General features: G+C 48.8%; 2 protein-coding genes and 1 non-coding gene across 3 annotated transcripts in view; 1 reads left to right on the top strand and 2 right to left on the bottom strand.

Moving 5' to 3' along the window:
- Window positions 1-346: 346 nt before the first annotated feature.
- LOC125133232 (zinc finger protein 420-like) lies at window positions 347-2,334 on the bottom strand. Its single transcript, XM_047791354.1, is given in 4 exon segments — window positions 347-1,366; window positions 1,369-1,849; window positions 1,851-2,246; window positions 2,320-2,334. Coding segments are annotated over 4 exon segments (1,431 nt in total). The 3' UTR covers window positions 347-827.
- IZUMO2 (IZUMO family member 2) overlaps window positions 2,230-27,355 on the bottom strand; it is a 33,775-nt gene continuing 8,649 nt past the window's right edge. The window contains 5 exon segments of the mRNA XM_047791355.1: window positions 2,230-2,655; window positions 7,166-7,267; window positions 11,060-11,189; window positions 12,815-12,881; window positions 26,721-26,847. Coding sequence (XP_047647311.1) covers window positions 2,513-2,655; window positions 7,166-7,267; window positions 11,060-11,189; window positions 12,815-12,881; window positions 26,721-26,847 — 569 coding nt within the window. The 3' untranslated portion in view covers window positions 2,230-2,512.
- On the top strand, window positions 16,027-16,130 carry LOC125134745 (U6 spliceosomal RNA). The gene has a single exon (XR_007136754.1). It is a non-coding gene; the product is annotated as a U6 spliceosomal RNA (small nuclear RNA).

Consider the following 27,355-nt stretch of genomic DNA (forward strand, 5'->3'; position numbering starts at 1 on the left):
AAAGGGCAAAATATACAAATAAGCAATTCAAAGAAAACAAACATCAACAAATGCATAAAAGGATTAATCTCACTATCCATAGGACACTTTTCCTTATTAGATTAGAAATATTAAAAACAAAAAAAAAAGATTGGGAGTTCCCTTCATGGCTCAGTGGTTAACAAACTGACTAGGATCCATGAGGATACAGGTTTGATCCCTGGCCTCGCACAGTGGGTTAAGGATCCGGTGTTGCTGTGGCTGTGGCGTAGGATGGCAGCTGTAGCTCTGATTTGACTTCTAGCCTAAGAATTTTCATATGCCATGAGTGTAGCCCTAAAAAGCAAAAAGAAATAAAGAAAGAATTTAAGAAAAATAAATTTAAAAATTAAAAATGATTAATACTGAGTATTTGCGAAGGAAGTGGAGGAAGAGAGAAACAGGCAGCCATATATACTTTCGGGAGTTATGTAAATTGAGTCATCCTTTTCTGGAGGATTATTTAGCAGTAACTAACAAAATTTTAAACATGGACTTTCTATGATCCCACAAGCTAACTTCTAGGAATTCATCTTATGGAGTAATTTGCACAAGTGTTAAATAATATATGCCCAATGATGGGAAAGAAAATTTAAAAACACTCCCAAATGTCCATTAATAGAGTTTGGTTAAGTAAATTCTAGAAACAATAGCCTGAAATATTATGCACCTGTTAAAAATGACAAATGAGGAGTTCCTGTTGCAGCTCAGCAAGCTCGACTAAATCTAACAGCAGGATCACCACCTCTATTTCATTCTCAGGCTCTCTACTCAGCACGAGTTCTCTGATGATCAGTGAGCTGTGTGCCCTAAGCAAAGGCTTTCTCAAAATTGTGCACAGTATGAAGTCTCTGATGTTCAGCCAGGTGTGAACCCCAGCTGAAATCCTCTCCGCATGCTTTATACATATAGGTCTTGTGACCTATGTGACCCATGTGAACTTTCTGGTGTTGAATGAGGTGTGAAATCTGAGTACAGGTTTTCCCACAGGTCTTACATTTGTAGGGCTTCTCTCCAGTATGAATCCTCTGATGCTGAATAAGGTGAATGCTTTGGTTGAAGGCTTTCCCGCACTGCTTACAGGCATAGGGTTCCTCACCGGTGTGAATCCTCTGATGTTGAATGAGGGATGAGTTGTGACTGAATGTTTTCCCACATTCCTTATACTTACAGGGCTTCTCGCCTGTGTGGATCTTCTGATACTTGATGAAATAGGTGCTCCGGCTGAAGGCTTTCCCACACCCACTGCACTCATAAGGTTTCTCTCTGGTGTGAGTTCTCTGGTGTTGGATGAGGTGGGAAATCTGGGTGTAGGCCTTCTTGCAAATTTTGCATTCATAGGGCTTCCTCTGGTGTGAATTCTCTGGTGGCAAGTAAGTGAAGAGTTCTGGCTGAAGGTTTTCCCACATTCATTACAATTGCAGGGCTTCTCACCAGTGTGGATTGTCTGGTGTTGAGTAAAGGAGGAGGTGTGACTAAAGGCCTTTCCACACTCATTACATATATAGGGTTTCTCCCCCATGTGAATGCTCTGGTGCCTCGTGAGTAGAGCAATCTGTGTGTAAGCCTTCCCGCACTCAGGACACTCGTAGGGCTTCTCCCCAGTATGAATCCTCTGATGCTGGGTCAGGGATAAACTGTGGCTGAAGGCTTTGCCACACTTGGGGCACTCATAGGGTTTCTCTCCAGTCTGAACTGGCTGGTGCTGAGTCAGGGACGAGCTGTGGCTGAAGGTTTTCCCACACTTATTACACTTGTAGGGCTTCTCTCCAGTGTGGATTGTCTGGTGCTGAGTCAGGGAGGAAGTGTGACAGAAAGCCTTGCCACACTCGTTTGCATTGGTACGGCTTCTCCCCCGTGTGGATTTTCTGGTGATGGGTGAGGTGGGACATCTGTGAGTAGAACTTCCCACATTGGCTGCATTTATAGGGTTTCTCTCTGGTGTGGCATCATTGGTGTTTGATGAGTGAGGAACTCTGGGTGAAGGCCTTCCCACATTCCTTGCATTTGTAGGGTTTCTCTCCAGTGTGGATCCTCTGGTGCTCAGTGAGCGAGGAGCTCTGGGTAAAGGTTTTGCCGCAGTCATTGCAGGTATAGGGCTTCTCTCCCATGTGGGTGATGTGGTGCTGGATGAAATATGAACTGTTGCTGAATGCCTTCCCACAATTGTTACACTTGTAGGGCTTCTCTCCAGTGTGAATTCTCTGGTGTAGAACGTAGTTGGAATGCTAGATGAAGGCTTTCCACATGCTGTGCAGTTAAATGGTTTATTTTCTACAAAGGTCCTTTGGTATTTCAGGCTCTTTCTTGTCCCATTCCACTTCTTGGGCCTCTCTCCTCCAGGCAGCCTTTGCTTCCTGATGAAGGCTGAGGTCTGCCTGAAGCTTCTCCCAATCTCGTTACAGCCCCTCTCCCCACAGGTGTTTTCCTTGGGAGGAGCAAACAACCTCCTCAAATGCCTCTTCTGATTTCCCTGGTCTTCTCGTTGACAGCCTCATGTCCAGGAGCCCCCAAGCTTGGTGTCTCCAAGCACTGCCCTTAAAATACCCTCCATCTTTCCCTTTGGGGAAGCTGCCTCTTCAGAAACATTCTTTATGGGAAGTGTCTCCTGCGTAGTTGCAGAGCTTGTCTCCAAGTCTGAAAGAAAGGGAAAATATGAATTTCGTCTATCCCAGAACAAAAGAAGCTGACTATATAGATCATTGTAATTGTAAAAAGAAAGGTTTCAAGGAGTTCTCACTGTGGTGCAGTGGGTTAAAAATCTCTTGTGGCTCAGCAGTAATAAACCTAACTAATATCCAAGAGGACATGGGTTCAATCACTGGTCTTGCTCAGTGGGTTAAGGATCCAGCACTGCTGTGAGCTGTGGTATAGGTTATAAATATGGCTTGGATCCCGCATTGTTGTGGCTGTGGCATAGGCCAGCAGCTGCAGCTCCAATTCGACCCCTAGCCTGGGAACTTTCATATGCTGAGGGTGCAACTCTAAAGAGCAAAAAAAAAACCAAAAACAAAAACAAAAATCCAAGTACAGTGGCTTGGGCCACTGCAGAGGTGTGGGTTCAATCCCTGGCCTGACAGTGGGTTAAAGGGATAATTGCTATGTGCCAAACACAATGCTGGGGGTGGGTGACTCTGTGCTGCATAAGACATCTCACCCTTGTCTTCAGAGATGGGGAAGAAAGAGGCTTGTACTCAGATATTTTGGACATATCATTACCTCCTCAACATCCCTGCATTTGAAGAACCACAATTTCCATGTAGTCTTGGTAGGGCTCTTAATCGTTGTCTCCACCATCTCCCACATCAGGAGTGAGCATAGCCAGTCAGAATATTTTGTCACCAAACAGAGCCAATAAGAATCTTCCTTTAGATTTAGATATGGTGTTGCTAGGCAGAATATGTTTGAGAAAGCTCCCACCATGGCACAGAGGAAATGAATCTGACTAGTACCCATAAGGATGTAGGTTCAAACCCTGGCCTCACTCAGTGAGTTAAGGATCTGGCATTGCCATGAGCTGCAGTGTACGTCACAGAGGCAGCTTGGATCTGGTGTAGCTGTGGCTGCGGTGTAGTGTCAGGAGACATGTTTCTACAATCTTTTCCTAGCCTCTTGCCTTCTATTTTCTATGCTGAAAACTCCATCTTGTCCTGCTTTACCTTTACCCTATATTCCTGCTTGAAAAACAGTCACGGTGCTAGCAAGTAAGTTAAGCTTAAGAACAAAGACAAAGGAGTTCCCGTCGTGGCTCAGTGGTTAACAAATCCAACTAGGAACGATGAGGTTGCGGGTTCAATCCCTGGCCTTGCTCAGTGGGTTAAGGATCCGGCGTTGCCATGAGCTGGGGTGTAGGTTGCAGACGCTGCTCGGATCCTGCGTGGCGTAGGCTGGCAGCTATGGCTCCAATTCGACCCCTAGCCTGGGAACTTCCATATGCCATGAGAGCGGCCCAAGAAATGGCAAAAAGACAAAAAAAAAAAAAAAAAGAACAAACACCAAAAGGCATAAGTTATTCATGTGGTCAGCTGAATGAGGACATAACGCGTTGGTCTAGGCGTGCTGGACCTGTGCGGATAGGCATGCCATTTGCACAGCCTGGTACGTCCTGTTAAGAGGAAGATGAGCCTCATGAGCCCAAAGGGTTTATGAGGGGTCATTAACAGGATATGCATCAGCAAGGAGAATGAGGTGCAGACCTAGGCACACCGGGTTGCGGCAGATAGGCACGCCGTCTGCTGACACACAATGGTGGTTCTCTAGATGCTGTGCATAGAGAGAACACCTGACAACGAATTTGGTTGTTAAATGTCTAAAGGTCAGAGTAAAGGTTTAACCAGCTACGTGACTTCTAAAAAAATTTAAAAAACTATATTCTGCACCTGCAGCCCCCTCCCCACTTGACGTCATCCTCAAGAGCACAACAAAAGCAGTGTGGTTTCTTGAGGCGGTGCTCTCAGTCCGTGAGATCTTGAGTCCCCCGGTTCCCACCTTCGATTAAGATAAAAGTCTCTGTGTCTTGTTTTATGTTAACCTTTTCTTTTTCATTTTTATTTCTTTTTTTTTTTTTTTTTTTTTTTTTTGCTATTTCTTTGGGCCACTCCCACGGCATATGGAAGTTCCCAGGCTAGGGGTCTCATCGGAGCTGTAGCCACCGGCCTACGCCAGAGCCACAGCAACACCGGATCCGAGCCGCGTCTGCAACCTACACCACAGCTCATGGCAACGCCGGATCCTTAACCAACTGAGCAAGGCCAGGGATTGAACCCGCAACCTCATCGTTCCTAGGTGGATTTGTTTCCACTGCGCCACGACGGGAACTCCAATGTTAACCTTTTCTTAAGTTTCACAGTGCCCGTTCTTCAGCCCTCAGCCGTGTAGGCCGGCAGCTGCAGCTCCGACTGGACCCCTAGTCTGAGAACCTCCATATGCCACAAGTGCAGCCATAAAAAGAAAAAAAAAAGAATAGATTTGAGATTATGGGCAGCCACATCATTGACTACCACTTGGAAAGGCCTGAAGATGGACTGAAGCTAGAAATAGACAGAATCAACACTTTGGGGGGAGGGAGAGAAGGAGGGAGAGAAAAAGAGAGAGAGGGGGCACACCCTGAGGATACCATTCAAGACCTTAGATCCATCTATGCCTGAAATCTTGTACAGCAATACTTGCCACTTACATGGGTCAAAAAAAATGTCTAATTTTGCTTAAGTCAATTTGATTCTTTTTTTGGTTGTTTGTTTTGTTTTTGTCTTTTTAGGGCTGCACCCCTGGCATATGGAGGTTCTCAGGCTAGGGGTCCAATCAGAGCTGTAGCTGCTGGCCTACATCACAGCCATAGCAACCACGGGATCCAAGCTGCGTCTGCGACCTAAACCACAGATCATGGCAATGCCAGATCCTTAACCTACTGAGCAAGGCCAGGGATCACACCTGCGTCCTCATGGATGCTAGTCAGATTCGCGTCCACTAAGCCACGATGGGAACTACTGATACTTTTTTTTTTTTAACAGCTGCACCTGCAGCATTTGGCACTTCCTGGGCTAGGGGTCCAGTCTGAGCTGAAGCTGCTGCCTACACCACAGCCATGGCAACACTGGATCCGAGCCGCATCTACAAACTATGCCTCATCTTGCAGCAACATCAGATCCTTAATCTATTGAGCAAGGCCAAGGATGAAATCCACATCCTTCGAGAGACAACATCAGGTCCTTAACCCACTGGGCCACAACGGGAACTTCTCAGGTTGATTCTTTACATGCAAAAGCTATGCTGACTAATATACACCAAGTGATTACAATAACTAGTAGAATAATAATAATTATTACTGCAATAGGTAACAGGTACTAAATGTTTACTATGTTCCAGGCTGTTCCAAGCCTTTTCTAGCTGTGAACTAATTTAGTCTCCAAAAGAAATTCAATGAAGCAGGTACTACTTGTGTCCCCACTTTACAGATAAGCACCAAGAGCTTAAGTCACTTACCCCTAGTCACACAGCCTGTGTGTGGCAGAGCTGGGATTTGAACTCAGACAGTCTGGCTCCAGAGTCTACACTCTTAAAACTGCTACATGAACAAGGGCAGTCATAGCAGCTGAAGCAAGAAGCTGTGAAAGCACCAAGAAGGGGCAGGTCACTCAGCCTGGAAGTCAGGGAGGACCTCCTGGAGGAGGTGACCTGTAGCCTTCATCTTGAGAAACGTGAAGGTGTTTGCCCAGGCAGACACAGCAGGGAAGGGTGTTCTGGGCAGAGGGAACAGCATGTGCAAAAGCCCAAAGATAGGAACACACACTCAAGTTCAGGTAGGGACAGGGGCTTCAGTGAGTAAGGTCAGGTTGTGGGGTACCACTCTCCACCAAGTGGATAGTGATGAGAGATGGGGCCAAATACAGAGCAGGCTGGACCAGGCAGGCCCTTGAATGCCAGGTTTGGGGCTAGGACTTTGTCTCAGGGGCACTGGGGAGCCACAGAAGGGCTATGAGCAGGCAAAGGGTGGGATCAGCTCTCAATGTAGGAAGACCCCGTGGGGGCTGTGTGTGAGATGAGCTGGGGTGAGGGTCCAGGACAGGGAAGCTGAGGCCTGAGCCAGAGCTGTGGGGAAGAAAGGAGGGGACTGGGCAGAGATAGCAGGAGGGCCAGGACTGGGGGCTGATGGGGCTGCAGTGAGTAAGGGGGTCGGAGGGAGCAAGTCCTGGCCCCACAGCAGGATGGACAGTGGTGGAAATGAAGATGCTTCTGTCCCCGCCTCTGATGAGGTCACGGGCCGGTGGGGGCAGGAAGCTGGCTTCTTCCTGTCCCTCAACACGTCAGGCCAGGTTACACAAGTGATTCTCAGTAATGACCACGCCTCTTCAGACCAGTGGGTTCCTGGGTGCCAGGCGCTGGGCTGCCCTCAGCATGTGTTAACTAACCTGTTCCTTCCAGGCCCCGGGTGCTGTTATTGACCCCATTTTTCAGATGAGGAAACTGAGGCACAGAGGGGCTTAATGACTTGCTCGAAGGCCACAGAACCAGGAAGCGGTGGAGCTGGGATTGGAACCCAGCGCCCACAGGGAGGCCTTGTACCTTACGCTGCCTCAGTCTCGAATGACCGTCACGGATCACGACAGGACCAGAAGACGGCTCACACCTTCTGGCCATCCTCACCCACCTGGACAGGGAACTCGCTGGGCTCCTCTCTCCTCCATCCTGGGCTCTTCCCCTCGCTTCAGATGGGAGATCACTTCAGGTTTGGACCCAAGGAGTCCTGCCCCTGGAAAAGACACGAGACTTGGCCACAGGCACCACGGTCACAGGGAGGCCATGAGGCTGGGCCCCAGGGCCTGGGTCTGCAGGGGAGATGCATACATTGGACACCTAATGATTACATCACTGTTTAAGGTTCCTGCTCCATGTTCAGGTTGAGTGGGAAACACACATGGCATTCTGAAGACTTGATAGAGAGAAAAATGAAAATGATCTCACGAATAATTTATAGATGGATTATGATTGACATCATCAGGTGCCACGATGATCATATTTTGGACAGACCAGGTGCAACAAAATAGATGACTGAAGGAGTTCCCACTGTGGCACAAAGGGATTGGTAGCATCTCCGGAGCACTGGGACACAGGTTCAATCCCCAGCCTGGCACGGTGGGTTAAGGATCCAGCTGTTGCCGCAGCTGTGGTGCAGGTCACAGCTGTGGCTTGGATCCGATCCCTGGCCTGGGAACTTGCTGGAAGGACTCTCCCCTTCAGGAGGAGCACGGCCTGGGGACACCTCGATTTTGCAGTCCTGGCCTCCAGAACTGAGAGAGAATACCTTTCTGCTTTCTCTTTATCTCTTTTTTTTAGAGCTGCACCTGAGGCATATGGAAGTTCCCAGGCTAAGGGTCAAATCAGAGCTGCAGTTGCCAGCCTACACCACAGCCACAGCAATGCAGGATCTGAGCCGCATCTGCGACCTACACCACAGCTCACAGCAACCCCAGATCCTTAACCCAGTGAGCAAGGCCAGGGATTGAACCTGCATCTTCACAGACACCACGTGGGGTTCTTAACTTACTGAGCCACAATAAGAATGCCTACATTGCTGCTCCTTTAAGGCACCACATTTGTGGCGATTTGGTTCGGCAGCCCTAGGAAACTAACACACTCCCTACTGATCATTCTTAGGAGCAAACATGCTAAAAAAACAGTGCCCACCTTAAATGACAACCTTCTGGAGTTCCCACTGTAGTGCAACGGGATTGACGCTGTCGCTGCTGTGCTGGGATGCAGGTTTGATCCCCAGCCCAGCACAATGGGTTAAGGATCCAGCATTGCCGCAGCTTTGGTGTAGGCTGCAACTGCAGCTCAGATGTGATCCTGGCCTGGGAACTCCATATACTGCAGGGGGGCCAAGAAAGGAGAGGAAAAAAAGGGGGGGGGCAGCAGCAAAAAAACAAACAAACAAAAAAGAACCTTCCCATGACAGGAGAGGAGAATGGAGGGTGATGCCACTGAGGCAGTTGGCAGGGGCCAGGTCACCTAGGCTTATGGAGGGTCTTGTCCTGGTGATGGGGTGGGCAGAGAATTGTCCCTGAGATGGAGGAACCATAGGAGTTCCAGGGGGCCACGGTGAGCTCAGTGGGGACAGGGATCAGGGGGACCGGGACTGTCCCAGGGAGGTGTTCTGGAAGCTACCAGCTGCACAAATTGGAGCTCAGGGGACAGACTGAAGGGACCTCATCCATACCTGCAGATTGTACAGAAAAGGGTTAACACAGCAGGCTGATGGCTCTCCCCAGCAAAGCCCTTGCTGGTATCTGGGAACCTGGGTTTCCAGAGGGTTCCAGCACTCCCTAACTGATAAGGGACTCCCTGTGCCTAAGCAGTTCAAAACAGCTCCTGGGCATATATCCAGATAAAACTCTAACTGGAAAAGGTACATGCTCTCCAATGTTCACAGAAGCACCACTGACAATAGCCAAGACCTGGAAACAACCTAAATGTCCATTACAGAGGCACTGATAAAGAAGATGTGGTACATATACACAATGGAATACTACTCAGCCATAAAAAAAGAATGAAACAATGCCATTCGCAGCAACATGGATGCACCTGGAGATGATCAGACTAAGTGAAGGCAGCCAGAGAGAGAAAGACAAATACCACACCATATTGCTTATAGGTGGAATCTGAAATATGACACAAACGAACTTCCTGACAAAACAGAAACAGACTCACAGAGAGAACAGACTCACGGCTGCCAAGGAAGAGGAGGAGGAGGAGGGCTGGGGGAGGAAGGGATTGGGAGTTTGGGCTGAGCAGATGCAAACTGCTATCTATGGAATGGATAAACCACAAGAACCAACTGTCTAGCACAGAAAACTAAATTCAACATCCTGTGCTAAACCATAATGAAAAAGAATATATATATAAGAGTTCCCTTTGTGGCTCAGTAGTTAATGAACCTGAGTAGCATCTATGAGGATGAAGGTTCAACCCCTGGCCTTGATCAGTGGGTTAAGGATCTGGTGGTGTCATGAGCTGTGGTGTAGTTGGAAGACGCAGCTCGGATCCCGTGTTGCTGTGGCTGTGTTGTAGGCCGGTGGCTGCAGCTCCGATTAGATCCCTAGCCTGGGAACCTCCACATACAACAGCCCTAAAAAGCAAAAAAAAAAAAAAAAAAAAAAAAAAAAAGCAAAAAAAAAGAAAAGAAAAGAAAAAGAAAAAAAAGAATATACATATCAATATACATAACTGAATCACTGTGCTGTAGAGCAGCAATTAACACAACATTGTAAATTGACTACACTTCAATAAAATCAATTTTAAAAAATCCTGGTTGCTGCTGAACACGTGCGTTCCAGGTAGACAGTGCCCATGTGACCAGACCCCCCTAAAACCCCTGGACACAGAGTCCCTGATGAGTTTTCTCCAATCACTGACCCTGGGAGCAGCCCTGGGGACCCCCGCACAGAAGTTTAAGCTAAGCTTTTGCAGAGTTTGTCCAGGAAAAGTTGTGTGAGTGAGGACGGCTGAGGACGGAGCCTGCACATCTCCACAGTTTACAGCGAAGAAGAGAGATGGAGGAGCCAGAAAAAGAAATAGAGAAGAGAGGAGTTCCTGTTGTGGCTCAGTGGAAATGAATCTGACTAGTATTCATGAGGAGGCAGGTTTGATCCCTGGCCTCCCTCAGTGGGTTAAGGATCTAGCATTGCCATGAGCTGTGGTGTAGGTCACAGATGCGGCTCAGATCCCATGTTGCTGTGGCTGTGGGGTAGGCCAGGCTGCTACAGCTCCAATTCCATTCCTAGCCTGGGAACCTCCACATGCCGCAGGTGCGACCCTAAAAAAGACAAAAAATAAAAAATGAAATAGAAATTGGGAATCGAGAGATGGAGGGAAAAGGGAAAACAGGCCAGAGGTGGAGCTGGACCACAGTCCAGGGGAGAGGACGATGGAGGGCAGGGCTGTGGGGACAGAGAGGAGGGGAGGGGCAGAGGGCCAGGGGCGGGACATGATGGGCTATCAGTGAAGAGCGGTGAGAAGGTGAGGGTGATGCCTGGGCATCTGATCTGGAGATCAGATGTGGGGCCAAGCAATGATGAGGCAGGGGAAGCAGCAGGAGAAGCAGGTCAGTATTGAGATGCTGCACTTGCAGTGGCTGCGGCCAGTGGGAGGGGGTGTGGAGGGGGCCTGGGAAGCTGGTGGGTGGAAAGTGGACTCGGGAAGATACGTCTGGGGAACGCAGTTCATGTGCTTTGGGAAGAAGACTCCAAGATGGAGCCTGTGGACCGGAACACATCCGGGGAGCACCTGTGAGTCTGGGACTCTGGACCAGGCAGCATCCCAGCGTGGAGCCTGAGGTCCCTGCGCAGGGAGAGGGAAGCAGGAGAAGAGGGCGGGGGGCACAGGCGGAAGATTCTGTGGGACAGACAGAGGGGCTGCTGGGGCTCTGGGAGAAGCCAGCAGCGAGAGAAGAGGGGCCGTGAGAGGAGCAGGGAGGGTACCACGTGATCCCACGGAATCCCCACAGATCGCGCCCCTTCCTGGGAGGGCAGAGGGCTGGCCTCACCCAGCGAGAGAAGGTTCTGGTAGTTCTCCAGCATCACATCTCAATACCGCTCGCTCTGGCCAGGCCCCAGGCGGCCCCACTCTTCCAGGGAGAAGTCCACGGCCACATCTTTGAAGGTCACTGATTCCTGCAAGGGCCAATTTTACATCACGGAGGGGCATGTCGTTCCAGCGCTCTGGGGCAGGAGAGGTCATGGGTCTAGAGCCTGCCGCTTGCTCCCTGGGCTGGAACATTCTGATTGGGCAGATCTGGGGCGACGGAATCAAACTGGCCCACAGGTAAAACATCTAGGGCCGCCGCTGGCTCACAGGCGCCTAGGCAGAAAGTAGAACAAAGCCCCCCATTTACACGGCTCTTTACTGCTCTTTACTGCCGTCTGTCGGACAATCGATACAATATACCAATTATCTCAGACATGACGGCCGCTTACGGTCGTCTGCGTGAAAACTGTTATAATATACATAGCAGTGGAAGGGAAGGTGCAAACCAGGCCGCTGAGATGCGCACGCTTGTGCAGTGGGTAACCTGCGCACCCATACATGACAGCCCTAAGAAACATTTTTAAAAAGCTACCAAGCTGGAGTTCGCGCAGTGGTTAACAAATCCGACTAGGAACCATGAGGTTGCGGGTTCCATCCCTGGCCTTACTCAGTGGGTTAAGGATCCAGCGTTGCTGTGAGCTGTGGTGTAGGTTGCAGACGCGGCTCGGATCCCACGTTGCTGTGTCTCAGGCATAGGCCGGCAGCTACAGCTTCGATTACACCTCTAGCCTGGGAACCTCCATATGCCGTGGGTGCGGCCCTAAAAGGACAAAAGACAAAAAAATATAAAAAGCTACCAAGCCACTGTGCCAGCCACGCCGACATCACCCTCCATCCCAGTCCCCAACTCTGATCCCAACCCCCACTCCTGACTCCAAGAATAAGGCTCAGGGATGAAGCAAAATCCGCCACTGGCCACTGAACCAGGTAATCAAAAGGCTGCAGAATGTTAGATAACTGATTTTATTTACTTATTTACTTTATAGCTGCACCCACAGCATACAGAAGTTCCTGGGCCAGGGACTGAATCTGAGCTATCACTGGGACCTACACTGAAGCTACAGCAATGGTGAATGCGTTAACCCACTGTGCTGGGCTGGGGATCAAACCCATGCCTTAGCAGTAACCTGAGCCACCACAGACGGATTCTTAACCTACTGCACCACAGTGGGAACTCCTAGACAACTGATTGTAGACCATCATTTAATTCATTCCCAATGTCCCAGCTTAGAGCACCCTGCCAACCTCCCACGCCCCTGCACCTCCCAGTTCCCAGTCCTAGAGTAACTCCCACCAAAGCCTTTCTCCCAGTTTTGGGAGGAGCAGAAGGTCTTGACTGAATCAAACTGGCCCACAGGAACGTAAAATTCCTACGTTGTCTAGGCAATTTTTTTTTTTTTTTTTGTCTTTCTAGGGCTACACCTGCGGTATAGGGAGGTTCCCAGGCTAGGGGTCTAATTGAAGCTGTAGCCACCAGCCTATGTCAGAGCCACAGCAACTCAGGGTCCGAGCCGCATCTGCAACCTACACCACAGCTCACAGCAACACCGGATCCTTAACCCACTGAGTGAGGCCAAGGATCGAACCCGCAGCCTCATGGTTCCTAGTCTGATTTGTTTCTCCTGCACCATGACAGAAACTCCGAAGCCATAGGCAGAAAGCCTTCTGGGGTCCACAAAATCATCTCGGGGAAGAGGGAGTCCAGACTCATCTGGTCCTTGCCTGCCAGGGTCCTGATGGCCATTGCTGGGTCGCAGGCACTTGCCTCCAGAAGAAAGGACCTGGAGGAGGCTGGAGAGGACAGGGGGTCAGTCTGGCTCAGACAGGCAGACAGTTTGCCAAAGAGGCCTCATGACCGAGGGAACCCTGGTCTCCTTGGACCCAAAGCAAAGGCTCGGGGCAGGTGGCCCAAGGCCCCCATTCTGGAGCAGCCTCCACTAGCGAGCAAGAGCTTCGGCACCCACACAACAGCTCTCAAAGAAGCAACTGTGGTTATCCCCAGAGGAAATCAAAGCACAAGAGGTCAAGTCCCTTGCTCAAGGTCACGGAGACAAAAGGTCAGAGTGAGATTCAGAAGTCTGGCTGGGAGGCCAACCTCTCTTTTTTTTCTTGCAATTTTAAAATTGTGGGAAAATATACACATACCATTTTAACCATTTGAATGCGTGCTGTGCAGGGGCCATTAACACTGCCTGTGTTGTACAGCCGTCACTGTCATCCACTCCCAGGCCATTGTCATCATCCCCCTAAAAGGAAACTTTTTTTTATTATTATTATTTTTATTTTCCCACTGTACAGCAAGGGGGTCAGGTTATCCTTACATGTATACATTACAATTACATTTTTCCCCCAGCCTTTCTTCTGTTGCAACATGAGTATCTAGACAAAGTTCTCAATGCTATTCAGCAGGATCTCCTTGTAAATCTATTCTAAGTTGTGTCTGATAAGCCCAAGCTCCTGATCCCTCCTACTCCCTCCCCCTCCCATCAGGCAGCCACAAGTCTCTTCTCCAAGTCCATGATTTTCTCTTCTAAGGAGATGTTCATTTGTGCTGGATATTAGATTCCAGTTATAAGTGATATCATATGGTATTTGTCTTTGTCTTTCTGGCTCATTTCACTCAGTATGAGATTCTCTAGTTCCATCCATGTTGCTGCAAATGGCATTATGTCATTCTTTTTTATGGCTGAGTAGTATTCCACTGTGTATATATACCACATCTGCCGAATCCAATCATCTGTCGATGGACATTTGGGTTGTTTCCATGTCTTGGCTATTGTGAATAGTGCTGCAATGAATATGCGGGTGCACGTGTCTCTTTTAAGTAGAGTTTTGTCCGGATAGATGCCCAAGAGTGGGATTGCGGGGTCATATGGAAGTTCTATGTATAGATTTCTAAGGTATCTCCAAACTGTTCTCCATAGTGGCTGTACCAGCTTACATTCCCACCAGCAGTGCAGGAGGGTTCCCTTTTCTCTACACCCCCTCCAGCACTTGTTATTTGTGGATTTATTAATGATGGCCATTCTGACTGGTGTGAGGTGATATCTCATGGTAGTTTTGATTTGCATTTCTCTTATAACCAGCGATGTTGAGCATTTTTTCATGTGTTTGTTGGCCATCTGTATATCTTCTTTGGAGAAATGTCTATTCAGGTCTTTTGCCCATTTTTCCATTGATTGATTGGCTTTTTTTGCTGCTGGGTTGTATAAGTTGTTTATATATTCTAGAGATTAAGCCCTTGTCGGTTGCATCATTTGAAACTATTTTCTCCCATTCTGTAAATTGTCTTTTTGTTTTCTTTTGGGTTTCCTTTGCTGTGCAAAAGCTTTTCAGTTTGATGAGGTCCCATGGGTTTATTTTTGCTCTAATTTCTATTGCTTTGGGAGACTGACCTGAGAAAATATTCATGATGTTGATGTCAGAGAGTGTTTTGCCTATGTTTTCTTCTAGGAGTTTGATGGTGTCCTGTCGTATATTTAAGTCTTTCAGCCATTGGGAGTTTATTTTTGTGCATGGTGTGAGGGTGTGTTCTAGTTTCATTGCTTTGCATGCAGCTGTCCAGGTTTCCCAGCAATGCTTGCTGAATAGACTTTCTAAAAGGAAACTTTGTAGCATTAATTAGTCACCCCGGAATCGCCCTTCCCCCAGGCCCGCCCTCAATAACCACTGATCTTTCTGTCTCAATGGATTTGCCTATTCTGGACATTTCATATAAATGGAACCATACACGAGGTGACCTTTGGTGTCTGGCCATGTGACAGAATTGAAGAGGAGCAGAGTCAGAGAGACAAAACTCTATGCCTCAGGCTTCGAAGCTGGAGGAAGGGGCCACTAGCCAAGGAATGCAGGCAGCTTCTAGGAGCCGGAAAAGCCCAGGACATGGTTGCTCCCTTAGAGACTGCCCCTGCCCCGTGGGAGCATGGCTCTGCTGACTCCTTGACTGCAGCCCAGTGAAATCCAGTTCAGACGTCTAGCCTCCGATAAGAGAATTGTACATGCGTGTTACTGGAAGCCACCAAGTTTGTGCCAATGGGTTACAGCAGCCACGACAACCTCATGTGCGTTTCCGGGCAAATAGCCACATGAACACCCAGCAGGAAAGAGCCATCAATTACAGGTAAGCCCCAACTTGAAAAGAGGTACATTGCATCTTCTACAAGAAATCACCTACCATGGCAACAATAGTAATAAGAAACCATTGCCACCCTGAACTCTCACTTTTCTCCAATATATTTTGGTTAAAACATCTCCTCCTAATTTCTCCAGTTTTTTTCTAAGTTTTCTCCCTCTCCCTCTCTCTCCCTCCCTCTCCCTCTGTCTCTCCCCCTCTCTCTTCCCCCCCCCTGCTGCACCTGTGGCATGTAGATGTCTCCGGGCCAGAGCAGCGACCCAAGCCACAGCAGTGACAATGCCAGGTCCTTAACCCACTAGGCCACTGGGGAACTCCTGAGGTGGCTTTCTTGTTTGTGAGACTTGCCTATGGCTTTTGCTATAGCCTGCTCATCCCAAATTGCAATTCTCTGCTGCTCCTGAATAAGCCCATTTTGCTAGTAAAAATAACTAGCTGTTTTATTCTTTAGGTTAACAATAGTATATAAAGGGTTCAGTACTATCCGAGATTTCAGCCATCCTGAAATGTATTCTCTGAGGAAAAGGGGGTCTACTAGGATTACAAAAAGAAGAGGGTAACTTTTAAGAGGAGAAGCTTGGCAGACACCAGCTTAGCCAAATGATCAAGACCGATGTCACCAGTGATTGGCAAGTGGACATCACAGGCTCCTGATTGTAAGGACATGGTGTCCCTTGTGGGGTGTTCCTGCCAAAAGCGTGTAACCTACATCTCATCACGAGGGACCATCCAACACACCCAAACTGAGGCCATTCTAGAAGTATATGGTCTCTAATCTTAGAATTGCCAAGATCATGCTCGCTTCGGCAGCACATATACTAAAACTGGAACGATACAGAGATTAGTGTGGCCCCTGCACAAGGATGACACGCAAATTCGTGAAGCGTTCCATTAAAAAAAAAAAAAAGAATTGCCAATATCATGAAGGTCTAAGAAAGACTGAAGAACTATTCCAGCTTAACAGAGCACAGAGATAGGGCAGCAAATGCAGTGCATGTTGTGGGGGTTTCTTTTGCTGTTAAGGACATTATTGGGATAATTAGCAGCGTCTGAAGAAGGTTTGCAGATTACCTAGTCATGGTGTTGCATCTATGTTCATTTTCTTTTTTTTTTCTTTTTTGTCTTCTTTTCTTTTTTAGGGCCACACTTGCAGCATATGGAGGTTCCCAGGCTATGGGCTGAATCGGAGCTACACCTGCCAGCCTATAGCACAGCCACAGGAACGCGGGATCCCTGCCACCTCTGTGACCTACACAACAGCCAGCTCACTGCAACGCCGGAGCCTTAACCCACTCAGCGAGGCCAGGGATTGAACCTGCGTCCTCCCGGATGCTAGTCAGATTCGTTTTCGCTGAGCCACGACGGGAACTCCCCATGTTCATTTTCTGATGTTATCATGGTGCAATGGTTTTGGAAGAAAATGACTTTGTTTATAAAGACTTATGAGGACGAGGAGCAGGCAGAGACCCAGAGAGAAGGGGACAGAAACACAGAGATAAGAGAAGCAGAGACCCACGGAGAGAGAGGGAGACAGAATGGGGGTTGGGGAGTGCTGGGAGATTAGAGAGGAGATGAGACCCAGAGAGAGGGGAAAAGAGACTAAGGATAAGGACAGAGACCAAGGCCTGACTATGCAGAGCGCGCTGGGCCTTTCGGTCAGACATTCCCGGGTGTGAGCCCAGGGCCACAATTCATCAGCACTGTGATCTGGGAGAAGCCACGGAATCTCCGAGTCTATTTCTTTCACCTGCCAAGTGAGGAAAAGGTACAGTCTCCCTCCTAGGAAATCACAGCAGATGCGCACTGGGCGAGACTCCCGGAGACCAGAGGGCGACCGATTCCTGCGCACTGAGATGGTCTGAGCTGATGGCAGGGGTCTCTGGGGTCGCCTCCTGAGTGACAGGAGGGGCGGGGTACCGCCCACACACTCTTCCCCTCTCACCCCGGTAGACTCGGGCCTGCCTCGCCCCCCGCGCGCCTGCCTGCCAGCCTGCCGCGACCAGTCCACACCCACCTGCTCCCTCTCGGGTCCGCCAGGTCGGACCTCATTCGCGCGCCCCCGCGGTTTGTGCAGGGAGGCCAGGCCTTCCCACTTTCCTCCTTCAGGCCCCAGAAAGCGCCTGCGCGGTTGCTGCTTCGGAATTACAAGTCCTGGTACTTCAAACGCAGCTTCAGAGCTGGCCTACATTTCCCGGAAACCATTGCGGCACCCGCTCCTCCCGGCCTAAGGTCTCTGAGGGTGGAGGAATGCTGGGAAATAGAGTCTAGGAGTAGAACGTTGGGTGGGAGAAAGAACGATGTCAACAGAGCTTCTTTGCAGCTAGAGGAATCATGGTATTTGGGAAATGTATGGCTGTATTGGCACTGGGAATATTCCCATTTTGGCAAGCAGAGGCGACGTCATAGTCCAGTTAACCCATCTAACTCAAGTTTCTCCTTCCGTACCAAGTCTTCGAGATGCCATATAAACTGAGGGCGAATGAATTGAGCCCCTGTTATTCAATTATTCAATTTTCCTGGGCATCTGCCTTCCAGTTTGCCTCATTTTCACCCATCACTTCTTTCTTTATTTGCCATTTCTTGGGCCGCTCCCGCGGCATATGGAGGTTCCCAGGCTAGGGGTCGAATCGGAGCTGTAGCTGCCAGCCTACGCCAGAGCCACAGCAACGCGGGATCCGAGCCGCGTCTGCAACCTGCACCACAGCTCACGGCAACGCCGGATCGTTAACCCACTGAGCAAGGGCAGGGATCGAACCCTCAACCTCATGGTTCCTAGTCGGATTCGCTAACCACTGCGCCACGACGGGAACTCCTCACCCATCACTTCTTAAAGAGCAGCGTGATAAAGGAAATAGACCCTTAGAGTGGGAGCTGGGAGATGTCCAGGAATGCAGGGATGGTTAGGCATTGGGTTATATAATTCATCTATGAATATACCAAAATAATAGAATAATATCCATGGGATATGAAAAGAGTGTTGAGAGAATTCAGTAATTAGCCCCCCTTTTCTTCTTTTTTGGCTGCGCCTTGTGGCATGCAGGAGTTCCCAGGGCCAGGAATCAAACTGAGCCATTGCAGTGACAATGCTGGATCCTTTACCCGCTGAGTCACAAGAGAACTCCAGCCATTTCTATATAAACTTAATAAATTAAGAACAGACCCCAGTTGAACATCTTAAGCATCTACTGGCCTCTCCTTGTTTTAACTCTCGCTCTCTCTCTATATATATATACACATATATATATAAAATCAAAACCCCAAATCAGGCTTAGTGGTAAAATACCAAAAGACTACCCATTAAAGTCAGAAACAAAACAAAATGTTCACCATTACTGTTTTTGGAAAAACCAGCACCGTAGTTAGACAAGAAAAGGCATCATAGGAACAGAGAGGTCTGGGTTTTCATCCTTCTCTGAATATGATTTGGATGGTATCTTGGAATTAGAAACTCAGTTGAAACACTAAAATAAACAATGAAATAATTCTGTAGATTTACTGGGTACAAAAGGAATAATAATAATAATATAAAAAACCCAAAAGGTTTTCTCTTTTTCAACAACAGTTATGAGGAATCTAACCCCAAAAAGGGTTATTTGGATTTTAGTGCCATGTGTGCCTTTTAGATTTTAATCTCTGTGATCTCAGGCAGTTCTCTTCCACTCCCGGCCCCTAGGTTTTCTTTTCTATGATCCCTCAGTGGCATGATGTGTGGCAGAGGCTGGATAGCTTGTCTCCACATCCTTTTCTCTAGTCCCTGTGCAGACGGTTGGACTACATTTCCCAGCCTCCCTTACAATTGGGCAGTGGCCATGTGACTAAGCTCTGGCCAGTAAAATGTGAGAAAAAGTGGCCCTGTCCAGACCCAGCTCATGAAAAATGTCTCATTTTTTACGTTCCACAGTCTTTCCCCTCCTGCTGCTGCAAATGAAGACTGTGACCTGGAAGTCACATGTTGGTGATGGAAGGAGCCCAGGTCCCTCCACTGTCACTTGGAGGAGGCCATCTCTAATCAAAAACAAAAAACAACAAAAAATTTCAATTATATGAACTCCTGATCAGCTAAATAAACAGCGATACATCCCGCCCATGAAACATTACAGAGCCCTGAAATAATGATGACAACCACACTTGAAATGATTATGGTGAAATGCTTTCGAATGAACGGTGACATTAAAAGAACAAACTTCGGAGTTCCCGTCGTGGCTCAGTGGTTAATGAATCCGACTAGGAACTATGAGGTTGCGGGTTCGATCCCTGGCCTTGCTCAGTGGGTTAAGGATCCGGTGTTGCTGTGAGCTGTGGTGTAGGTTGCAGATGCGGCTTGGATCCCACGTTGCTGTGGCTCTGGTGTAGGCCGGCAGCTACAGCTCCGATTCAATCCCTAGCCTGGGAATCTCCATATACCGCGGAAGCGGCCCTAGAAAAGGCAAAAAGACCAAAACAAACAAACTTTGCAAAGTTATTTGTCTTTTTTCTTTTTTCTTTTTTGGCTTTTTGGCTTTTTGGGGCTGCACCCGCGGCACATGGAGGTTCCCAGGCTAGGGGTCTCAATGGAGCTGGCCTAAGCCACAGCCACAGCAACCAGATCCGAGCCGCGTCTGTGACCTACACCGCAGCTCATAGCAACACCGGATCCGGATCCTTAACCCACTGAGCGAGGCCAGGGATAGATCCCACAACTTCACGGTTCCTAGTCGAATTCGTTTCCACTGTGCCAGGACGGGAACTCCCCTCTTGACATTTTTATTTGCTGTTCCCTCTGTCGGAAATGTCCTTTCATTTCTACTTCTTTGTGAAAACATCTACTTTTCTTGCAAGAGCAAACTCATACAGCCATTGCTGCTGGAAACTTTTCTTTATTCCCACTCAGCATAGCTGGAGTTGGGAGCTCCCCTCCCTTGATAGTATAATAATTGCTATATTGTGATTATTTGCTAAATGTCTGTCTTTCCGTGAGCTCTCATCGCACTTTAATTTATGCACAATTTAATTACCCGTTTACTGTGCATTGCTCCCAGGAAATTCCCAGGAAGTTAGGGAGTGACAGGACCTGCAGCGTGAAGACATTTAAAAAAACCCAAACGACTCTACCATCCAAGCAAAAAGCATTTTGAGGCCACCAGCTTGAGCCCCCAAGCTAAAGCCTTTCCCGGAGTGGACTTCGGTCTGCTCACCAGCTCAAGAAGCGAGCATCTCCGACGCGTTTGCAGTAACTCAGGCCCGGGCCAGGGCGCAGGTGACGGGGACGTCAAGCGCACCAGGAGAGAGGTCGCCAAGGCAGCTAGCGTCCGTGGCCTCCAGGGAAGTTTGCCTGCGCGGGGAGCGGCGGGAAACATTTCCAGAATCCTCTCGATTGGAGACAGGTGTACTTCAGAGGTTGGAGCCTCTGTTCCCACTCTTCAAATCCACCCGGGTGGAGTTCCCGTCGTGGCGCAGTGGCTAACGAATCCGACTAGGAACCATGAGGTTGCGGGTTCGGTCCCTGCCCTTGCTCAGTGGGTTAACGATCCGGCGTTGCCGTGAGCTGTGGTGTAGGTTGCAGACGCGGCTCAGATCCCGCGTTGCTGTGGCTCTGGCGTAGGCCGGCGGCTACAGCTCCGATTCCGATTAGACCCCTAGCCTGGGAATCTCCATATGCTGCGGGAGCGGCCCAAAGAAATAGCAAAAAAAAAAAAAAAAAAAAAAAAAATCCACCCGGGCCAACGCGCTCTACTGCGCAAGTACGAAAATTGGTATCTTGGCAATGAGTGGCAAGCTTTCGTCCAATCAGACTCGAACTTTACGTGCACACCCTCCTTAAGGTACCGGGAACGGCATCTATGACAACGGACGCATTTGCAGGGGCGAGGGCAGAGGATTCTGGGAAATGTAGTTACAGAGGCCCTCGGGATCCATCAACACCTCAAAAACTTTACTTATCTCTCACAACATAAAATAACATAAGCAATACCCAGCCCCACATGTTTCCCAGTCACTTCACAATGGTAGCAAAACGTGTGTCGGGTTGGCTTTCAGTGTTTGAAAAAAACCTTAGTTGCCCACATTACTTATAGAGATATTTCACATTTTTTAAAAATTTGAATTCCTTCAGAAAAGTCTGAAGACCTGAAAACTCTGGGGCTGTTATTTCGCTATGACCCAAGTAGGATGGAACTGGGTATTTTTTATCTTCTATAAATGGCATCTTCAGTTCACTTCATCTACCTGGACCCATGAGATATTTGAGGTTTCAATCCCAGACACGGGGAAAATCTACCAAGTTCTTTTCCCTGGCATTTTCAGGGTTCGGATCAATACTGTCTTTGTAGGCACCCTCCCCAGCACTACCGTTCTCATATATTCAACAAATACTTACTGAGTGCCTACTCTGGGCCAAGCGTTGTACGAGGCACTGAATCTTCAGCGAAATCTAGCCTTTCTTATTAACCGCGTTCCTCTCACAGACCTCATTTTCCAAAACTTGAATGAGAGAGCAGCAGTTCTGCTAGCAGGTTCAGAAACAGAAGGGTACCATGTCATTCAAACCTCTTGGCTTCCTACTTTGGGTTAGCAAGTAGCAAGAGTTCAGACACCATGAAAATGCATCTCAGTTTTTTCCGGAACACAGAGGGTGAAAATTTAAGACTGCGGAAAGGGAGGTTATGGAAAAAAAGAATTGAAAACAAGAATGTAGGTATACATATACAAGTGAGTCCCTTTGATGTACATCTGAAAGGAACATGGTACTGTAAATCAACTATACTTTGATAAAAATAAAAACAATTAACTTAAAAAGTTTTATTCAGTTCTCTTGGGGCACAATGGGTTAAGGATCAAGTGTTGTCACCGCAGTGGCTTAGGTCGCTGCTGTAGTGCAGGTTCAATCCCTGGCCCAGGAACTTTTATGCAGTGGGCGTGGCCAATAAATAAATAAAAATATTATTCAAATTCAATAAAATAGTTTATGAATGAGGTGAAAAAAAAACCCAGCTCTTTTCTATTCCTATTATAGATTGTTGATAATTTCCATCAACAGAGGGAAACCTAGGGAGTTCCCGTCCTGGCTCAGTGGTTAACGAATCTGACTAGGAACCATGAGGTTGCGGGTTCGATCCAGGCCTCGCTCAATGGGTTAAGGATCCGGCGCTGCCGTGAGCTGTGGTGTAGGTTGCAGACATGGCTCGGATCCCACGTTGCTGTGGCTGTGGTGTAGGCTGGCATCTACAGCTCCAATTAGACCTTTAGCCTGGGAACCTCCATATGCTGTGGGAAGTGGCCCTAGAAAAGGCAAAAAAAAAGACAAACAAAACAAAAACCAAAAACAGAGGAAAACCTATATTCTCCGCATTGACCACTGCTGTTCCTCTGCCTGTCTTTGACCGTCACACTACAGCGTCATTTCCTTGAGGATGCATTTGAACCCTTCAAGTCCTCATGGTAGGGTGTCCTTCCCTCCTGAAGCTCCAAAATGACTTCTACTCTAAATTAGGGGAGTTGGAATCTACAGATGAGTGGGATTTGGTCCCAATCCCTGAGGACGCCCAGTCACGTGTTCTGAGCTGGCCACTAACCGGGACAGGGTCCTCCAGAAACTGACAGAGACCTCGAGGAGTTTGTCACAGGCTTTATTAAACTTTGTTTCCTTTCTCCTTACAAACCTCAAAGCCAGTGCTCTATTGCAGCAGGAGTTTTCGGTTTTGCCTGTATGTAATAGCCCTAGTCAGAGAGAAAAAGCCTGAAGGTTAGAAGAACAACTTCAGACAGCAACCCCAAACCTTCCCTCCAAACATTGGCCTCATTTAGCTCAGCCAGTGACATCATGGGTCTCTGGGCAGATTTCCAGGGTTCTCAGCCAATGAGTGCAGGAGGAGGGAGGGAAGAAAAATTGGGATTAGGAGTGAGGATAGGAAATTGGGAAACAAAAAATGTGAAAAGACAGGAGAAGACAGTGACACCGACACAAGGAGAGAGACACAAAGAGAAAAGAGAAATGAGGAAAAGAGAAAAGAAGGTGTATTGAGTTGAATGGTTTCTCCCTTCCCAAAAGATCTATCCAAGTCCTGATGCCCAGCACCTGTGAACATGACCTTATTTGCAAGTAGGGGCTTGGCAGACATAATTATGTTAGGGTGAAAATGAGATTCTTCCGAGTTTAGGCTGGCCCTTACATTCAAAGACTGGTGTCTTTACAAGAGAAAGAGGGAAATGGGACGCAGATACCCAGGAAAAAGCCATGTGAAGACAGAGGCAGTTTGGAGGGCAGCTACAAGAAATGCCAAGGATGGCAGCCACCGCTGAGGGTAGGGGACTGGTATGGAATGGACTCTATCTCAGAACCTCCAAAAGGTTCTCCCACCCTGAGAACCCTTGGATTTTGGACTTTTGGCCTCCGGAACTCTGAGAAAATACATTTCTTGTTGCCTTGAGCTGCCCAGTGTGTGGTCATCTGTTTCAGCAGCAGGAGAGTAATAGCCAGGGAGGCAGTGGAGAGAGAGCAGGGACAGAGTTCTGTGTTTTTTGTTTTTGTTTACTGTCTTTTTAGGGCTGCGCCTGCAGCATATGGAAGTTCCCAGGCTAGGGGTCGCGTTGGATCTGCATTGCCAGCCACACAGGATCTGAGCCACATCTGTGACCCATGTGGCAACACCAGATCCATAACCCACCGAGCGAGGCCAGGGATCAAACCCTCATGGATACTAGTCAGGTTCTTAACCTGCTGAGCCAGAACGGGAACTCCGAGAGAGTTCTGTTCTAGAGAAATCAAGAAGGGAGACAGGGGCTGAGGGAGAGAGAAACAAAATTCAAAACGGAAAGGGAAATCCAGAGGTGGGAGGGGGAAGACAGAGACAGAAACGGAGACCAGGCAAAAAAGACACAGCAAGAACTGTAGGAAGGCAGGAGGGGAAAGAAGGGAGCCACAGCAGGAGAGATTTAAGGAAGCAGAGAGAAGGGAGTTCCCTGGTGGCTCAATGGGTTAAAGATATGGCAAAGTCACTGCTGTGGCTCTGGTTACAGCTGTGGCACGGGTTCAATCCCTGGTCTGGGAACCTCCACATGCCTCATACATTCCTCAAATACCATGCTCCGTCCAGCTGCAAAGCAGCTCCCTATTAACAGGGGTGACCAAAAAATAAATAAAATTAAGGAGCAGAGAGGGGCTGACAGATAGGGAGAGAGTCTGCAGGGCAGGAATGATGGGAGTCAGAAGCAGAGACCCAGAGATGGGAAGACACAGAGGGAGGCTGTGAGACACAGCTTCTGCCAGGGGGGGGGGGGGTGTCAGGGAAGGGGAAGCAGGGGTCAGAGAAGGGGAACAGGGAGATGGCAGAACTGGGACCGGGCCAGAGGAAGGGAGAGAAAGCCCAGTGGGGGAGGCTGAGAGGGAGAGAGCTTCAGAAAGAGGAGAGAGAGGGGACATTCCTGTGCTAAGGGCTGACTTACTGCCCCCCACCCCCCACGCCTCCCATGGGAGGTACTGGTTCCATCCCCAAATTGAATATGAAGAAACAGGCTTTCAGGAAAGAGGGGGAAGAGCAGGTGGAGGAGGCAAAGAGAGATGGACAGAAACAGAAAGAAGCCAGAGAGAAGCCAGGGGCTGAACGGGAGACAAGCAGACGGGGGTGGGGGAGCGCTCAGAGGTGGAGACAGGGGAGTAAGGGTGACTTCTTTCATGGGGGCACAGTGGACTCCACTCTTGGGGCTCATGAAGATGCTTTATTTTATTTATTATTCTTGGCTGCACCTGTGGCAGATGGAAGTTCCCTGGCTAGGGATTGAATCTTCACCACAAGAGTGACCCAAGCTGCTGCAGTGACGCCGGGTCATTAACCCACTGGGCCACTAGGGAACTCCCATACTCAATATTTTGTAATAACCTGTAAGGGAGAAGAATCTGAAAAAGTATATGTAAATATATTATGGAGTTCCCTAGTGGCCCAGCGGAAACAAATCCCACTAGGAACCATGAGGTTGTGGGTTCGATCCCTGGCTTCACTCAGTGGGTTAAGAATCTGGTGTTGCCGTGAGCTGTGGTGTAGGTTGCAGATGTGGCTCGGATCCCGCATTGCTGTGGCTGTGACATAGGCCGGCAGCTGCAGCTCCGATTCTCGACCCTTAGCCTGGGAACCTCCATATACCGCAAGTGCAGCCCTAAAGACAAAAAAAAAAAAAATACATATACACAAACACATATATAACTGAATTATTGTGCTGTACACCTGAAACTAACACAACATTGTAAATCAACTGGACTTCAATAAAAATTATTTTTAAAAATACTGCTCTGGGAGTTCCTGTCGTGGGGCAGTGGTTAACGAATCCGACTAGGAACCATGAGGTTGCGGGTTTGGTCCCTGCCCTTGCTCAGTGGGTTAATGATCCGGTGTTGCCGTGAGCTGTGGTGTAGGTTGCAGAGGCGGCTCGGATCCTGTGTTGCTGTGGCTCTGGCATAGGCCGGTGGCTACAGCTCCAATTAGACCCCTGGCCTGGGAACCTCCATATGCCACGGCAGCAGCCCAAGAAATGGCAAAAAGACAAAAAAAAAAAATACTGCTTTGAAAAGTAGAAGAAAATAAATTAACAGGAGTTCCCACTGTGGCTCAGTGGTTAACAAACCTGACCAGTATCCATGAGGATGTGGGTTTGATCCTTGGCCTTGCTCAGTGGGTTAAGGATCCAGCGTTGCTGTGAGCTGTGGTGTAGGTCACAGATGCGGCTGGGATCCCACGTTGCTGTGGCTGTGGCGCAGGTCGGCAGCTTCGACCCCTAGCCTGGGAACCTCCATATGCTGTGGGTGTGGCCCTAAAAAGACCAAAAAAAAAAAAAAAGAGGAAAATAAAATAAATTAACATAAAAATGATGATGGATATATAATAATGAATCCAGATCAGGTTATATTTGTCATCATACATGAAATTTAATTTTTAGTTTTTTTTTTTTTTCTTAACTGGGGGAAGAGACCCACAGAGGCAAAAGTGATGAGGACCCAGGGCAAACATGATATGGTCCAGGGGTGGGGGAAAGAGGAGATGAGAGAGAGAAGGAGAAAAGCTGGTGAGAGGGGAGAGAGAAAAAAAAAAGAAGAGAGAGACCAGGAGTTCCTGTTGTGGCTCAGTGGTTTACGAATCCGACTAGGAACCATGAGGTTGAGGGTTCGATCCCTGGCCTCGCTCAGTGGGTTAAGGATCTGGTGTTGCCCTGAGCTGTGGTGTGGGTCGCAGATGTGGCTTGGATCCCGCGTTGCTGTGACTGTGGTGTAGGCCGGCAGCTACAGCTCCGGTTAGACCCCTAGCCTGGGAACCTCCATATGCGGCAAGTGCGGCCCTAGAAAAGGGCAAAAAGACAAAAAAAAAAAAAAAGAGAGAGAGAGAGAGACGGAGGGAAAGAGACAGAGGCATAAAGAGACTGGGGAGGAGACTCCCAAAGGACACAGTGGCCCATCCAGGACCATGTCATTTTTGAGGGGCCCAGGGCCATTTGGGGACCTCAGGAGAGGGCAAGGATGACTCACGAAGCCACGATGACTCCAAAGGCCAGGACAGCCAGACACACGGAAATGATGCTGCCGAACATGGCCCGATTCCGCAGGGATCCGCTCTCCTTCTGGTACTGCAGGTCCATGCGGGGCTGCCCGTCGACTGGAGCGGGGCGCGGGGTGAGGCAGCCCCATCTCCAAGTCAGCACCCTTCCTTGCTCCTGAACCCACACCCACCTGCTCCCTCAGCAACCCCGCCGGGGTTGGCTCTCTCTCTTCCTTCTTGGCCCCGGGCCTCTCCTGAGGACTTTTCATTCATGTGATACTCAAATTCTGGGTCCCAGGCACGGTTCTAGGTGCTTGGATAGGGCTGGGAACCCCCTTGGCAAACATCCCCGCCCTCACATAAGTCAATGTGTCACATCACAGTGGCCAAGAGCCCAGCGCTAAACGCATTTGACTGGATGGAGAGAGGGGCGGGGCTGGGGGTGGGGTGGGGGGAGGACTTGGTGGATCAACTACCCGTGAACCTGAGATGCAAAATGCTGACTCTCCCGGGCTGCGTGCTATCTGATGAGCCTGAGGGTGGTCTTGGGAGTCCCATTCAGCAACTTCCTTTCGTTCCCTTCCTCAATTCTTTCATTCTGTCCGCAAAGCCTCTTGGCTCCACC

Source organism: Phacochoerus africanus, chromosome 8 (assembly GCF_016906955.1).
Source record: "Phacochoerus africanus isolate WHEZ1 chromosome 8, ROS_Pafr_v1, whole genome shotgun sequence".
Lineage (NCBI taxonomy): Eukaryota > Metazoa > Chordata > Mammalia > Artiodactyla > Suidae > Phacochoerus > Phacochoerus africanus.